At 33.8% G+C, this 3,063-nt stretch overlaps 1 protein-coding gene across 1 annotated transcript; it reads right to left on the bottom strand.

The window, feature by feature from the left end:
* Positions 1 to 604: 604 nt before the first annotated feature.
* Positions 605 to 2,928, bottom strand: LOC142618209 (uncharacterized). The gene is made up of 3 exons (XM_075791116.1): positions 2,794 to 2,928; positions 1,084 to 1,289; positions 605 to 946 (listed from the first exon to the last, which is right to left on the bottom strand). Exons 2-3 carry the CDS (start codon positions 1,273 to 1,275, stop codon positions 854 to 856), a joined length of 285 nt encoding a protein of 94 aa, XP_075647231.1. The 5' UTR covers positions 1,276 to 1,289; positions 2,794 to 2,928; the 3' UTR covers positions 605 to 853.
* Positions 2,929 to 3,063: the final 135 nt, after the last annotated feature.

Below are 3,063 nucleotides of genomic sequence, written 5' to 3'. Positions count from 1 at the left end.
GAGTTGCTAATTGCTATAGAAATACTAATAAATTAAATTGCGGTAAGATGATTAATATATAGTAAATCCAAAGAAGAAAAATAGAGAATAAATAAAACACTACAGACTACAAAGACTGTCAAATCAAGATGTTCAAAAATGTAAGTTTCAATTTTAGATGCACTAAATTAATAATGTAAGCTAATTTAATCAAGTAAATTAATAAAGACTGTCTTATCATATGCATGTACGTGACTTAGTTGGTTAGTTGGGTTAAGTGAATTATATACATTTCATATGATAAAAAGAAGTGTCATCTTTCTATTGGTGGTTGGAGTCCAAGGATCCAAACATGTTTGGAGCCAAACTTTATTCTTTGTATAAAACTATAATAGTCGTGGAATTGTTTGCAAGATCTTTCACAATTTCAAACTAGTCTTTCCAATTAATGTATGTGGAAGTGCCTTTCAGAGGCCCTTTCGTAACACCTAGGCCATCATCATAGATGTGGAGAAGTCGACATATTTTAGAAGTACGAGAGCTTTTAGATGATCTCCCATGAGATGAAAACCATCACTAACATTTCCTAGAGAGATTAGGCAAATATACTTCAGAGAGGTTATAATAGCGTCAACAACAAACTGATTCCCCACTAGATTCAACAATTAGCAGGAGCAGTCACTAAACAAGACCTGAGTAGCAAAACCGCATAATGCTCATGAACAGTGTCTGTTGTTTATGGAACTTCTACATAATATCCAAGAATGATATTCAGATTAAGATTTTAACAGTCACATATGGCACAACTTGTTATCCTTTACCAAAATCTCGGTTCTAAAACCAAGCAGCAAGCTATCAACAGAGGGGAGAGATTCTAATCTGAGACCGTTGTTTTAAGGGGCAGAGTGCTTACAACTTCCTTGGTTTCAGAACTCCTCTCTGCAACAATCTTTGACATTCCAAACATCTGAAATTGAATTTCAACTACTTGATCAGTAACAAACACAAACAGTTGAAATTGAATTTCAACTAAACAATTAGTAACAAGCAAAGACGGGCAACACAAGGAGGATGAAGTTGAAAGAGGGGTAAAAATAAAAAGACCTTTTGGATAGTCTTCTTAAAGCAAGATTTGTGTTCATCCATAGATGCATTGATGAACTCATCGATGTGGTCCTTCACATCCTCTAGGAATGTGGCTTGCTCATTCTTCTTCTTTCGACATGAAGTGATAGGTGGTGGGGTTGTGGCAGCAGGTGAAGTCTGTTTTTCAGCTGGACTTTTCTGTGTTTCCATCCTCAATATTATACCTGACACCAAAGTGAAGTTACTCCGGATTAACACACAGAATTTAGTTTAAGAGTTTAAAAAGATGAAACAAACAGGCAGCTTTGCTTAATAACCATCCATCACCCTAAACTAAACTGCAACCACATCAAGCCACCCTGTTCTTTATACTCATTTCAATAAGAAAACATCACAGAAATCTTGTATTACACTATTAATCCACACTTCTCAATAAAAAAAGATTGTACCCAATGCACAAAACTCCTACTTTTACAAGGTTTAAGAGCGGTGATTAGTAGGCAATCTACCTCCAATTATTTTTTACAAAGGTGATTCCAGAGACCCGAAATCCCTGCCATTTTGGATACAAGGCACTTGCTATCAAGCCAAGGCCCAAACTCTATTCTAAGATGCACAAGTACAGGTTCGTTTATGGGTACAATACGATATGACAATTCCTAAAAAGCTAGGATACGATATGGCAGAGATACGTGTATTAATTACTTATTAAATATTTTATTTTATATTTTTTATATATTTTTAAGCATTTATTTTTCATATATTGTTAAGCAAATATCAATTTAATAGTAATGATGGATAAGAAAGCGACTTCATGGCCATTAAATGATGTTTAGAATATAAACTAAGATCCAAAAGGGTAAATAAAAGATAACTAGATAAGTGTTTAATATTGAAACCAAAATATAAAAAATTTAAATAAAAACTCTTACAAGCTTGGGCTCTCTCTCACTATCAAGGTTTGGGCTACAAGCCTACAACCATATCCAAGCCGTATCACTTGCTACGCGACACTAACTGCCCTAATGTTGGTGTGTGAGTGTATTCCCTTATCTCATCCACCTTCCCCTATATGTGTGCGCGCTTCTCAAATAAATAAAAAAATATATATATATATATATTCAAGCCAGTATGAGTGAATTGGGAAACACATGAAAAGTTATCCATACGATAAGTATCACATACCGGTATTTGAACAAAAACGGAGTATCCGTGCATCCTAGCCTCTATTTTTCCATACTTCTCAAAAAAAAAAAAAAAAAATTATGGGGCTTTTGCGTTTATAAGGAAATGGTACCCACTACCCAATACGATCAGTATTTTCAAGTTTTTTTTATTTATTAAACTTCATCATTCCTTCATGAATATAAATAAAAAGTTCAGATTAAAAACACTTCAAATAAACAATCTTGATCATAGTGGCTAGCCCTATCATAGAACAGCCCCCATCAACAGTATCAGGAATACACGACACAAAAAAAATATAAAACTTCCATATCTACAAGAATGCTATCAATACGGAAAATTCATCAAATATTGGAAATATGCAGATTAATTTAACTAAATTGATAACAAAATATTTGTGAATACATCATGATATATATAAATATATATATATATATATATATATTTTTTTTTTTAATTTTTTGATGTAGAAAGTAAATACAAACAATTATCAAAAGCCTTAGAAACATATTAAAGGAGAGAGAGAGAGAGAGAGGAACCCACCGATAGGGTTTTTCGGCGACTGAGACGAGCTCCGGCGTCCGGCGGTGGTTTTTTTCTTCTCTTTTTTGCTCAAATCTGTTCCGGCCCAAAACTCTTCGTGAATGGGCTTTTTCGTTTTAAAGTTTTAGCATTTATAGTTGGATAAATGGAAAAACACACCCCTATGATTTTGGAAAGTTTTGGGGTTGATTTGTAATTTTAAAAAGTTGTGCTTGTGGCTTGGGGTTGGGCTTAGGTTTAGGTTTAAATTTCATGTTGGGCTTGGATTCG

Source organism: Castanea sativa, chromosome 12 (genome assembly GCF_040712315.1).
Source record: "Castanea sativa cultivar Marrone di Chiusa Pesio chromosome 12, ASM4071231v1".
Classification (NCBI taxonomy): domain Eukaryota; kingdom Viridiplantae; phylum Streptophyta; class Magnoliopsida; order Fagales; family Fagaceae; genus Castanea; species Castanea sativa.
The sequence above is the reverse complement of the archived record's forward strand: the minus strand, read 5'-3'. Positions and strand labels throughout refer to the sequence as shown.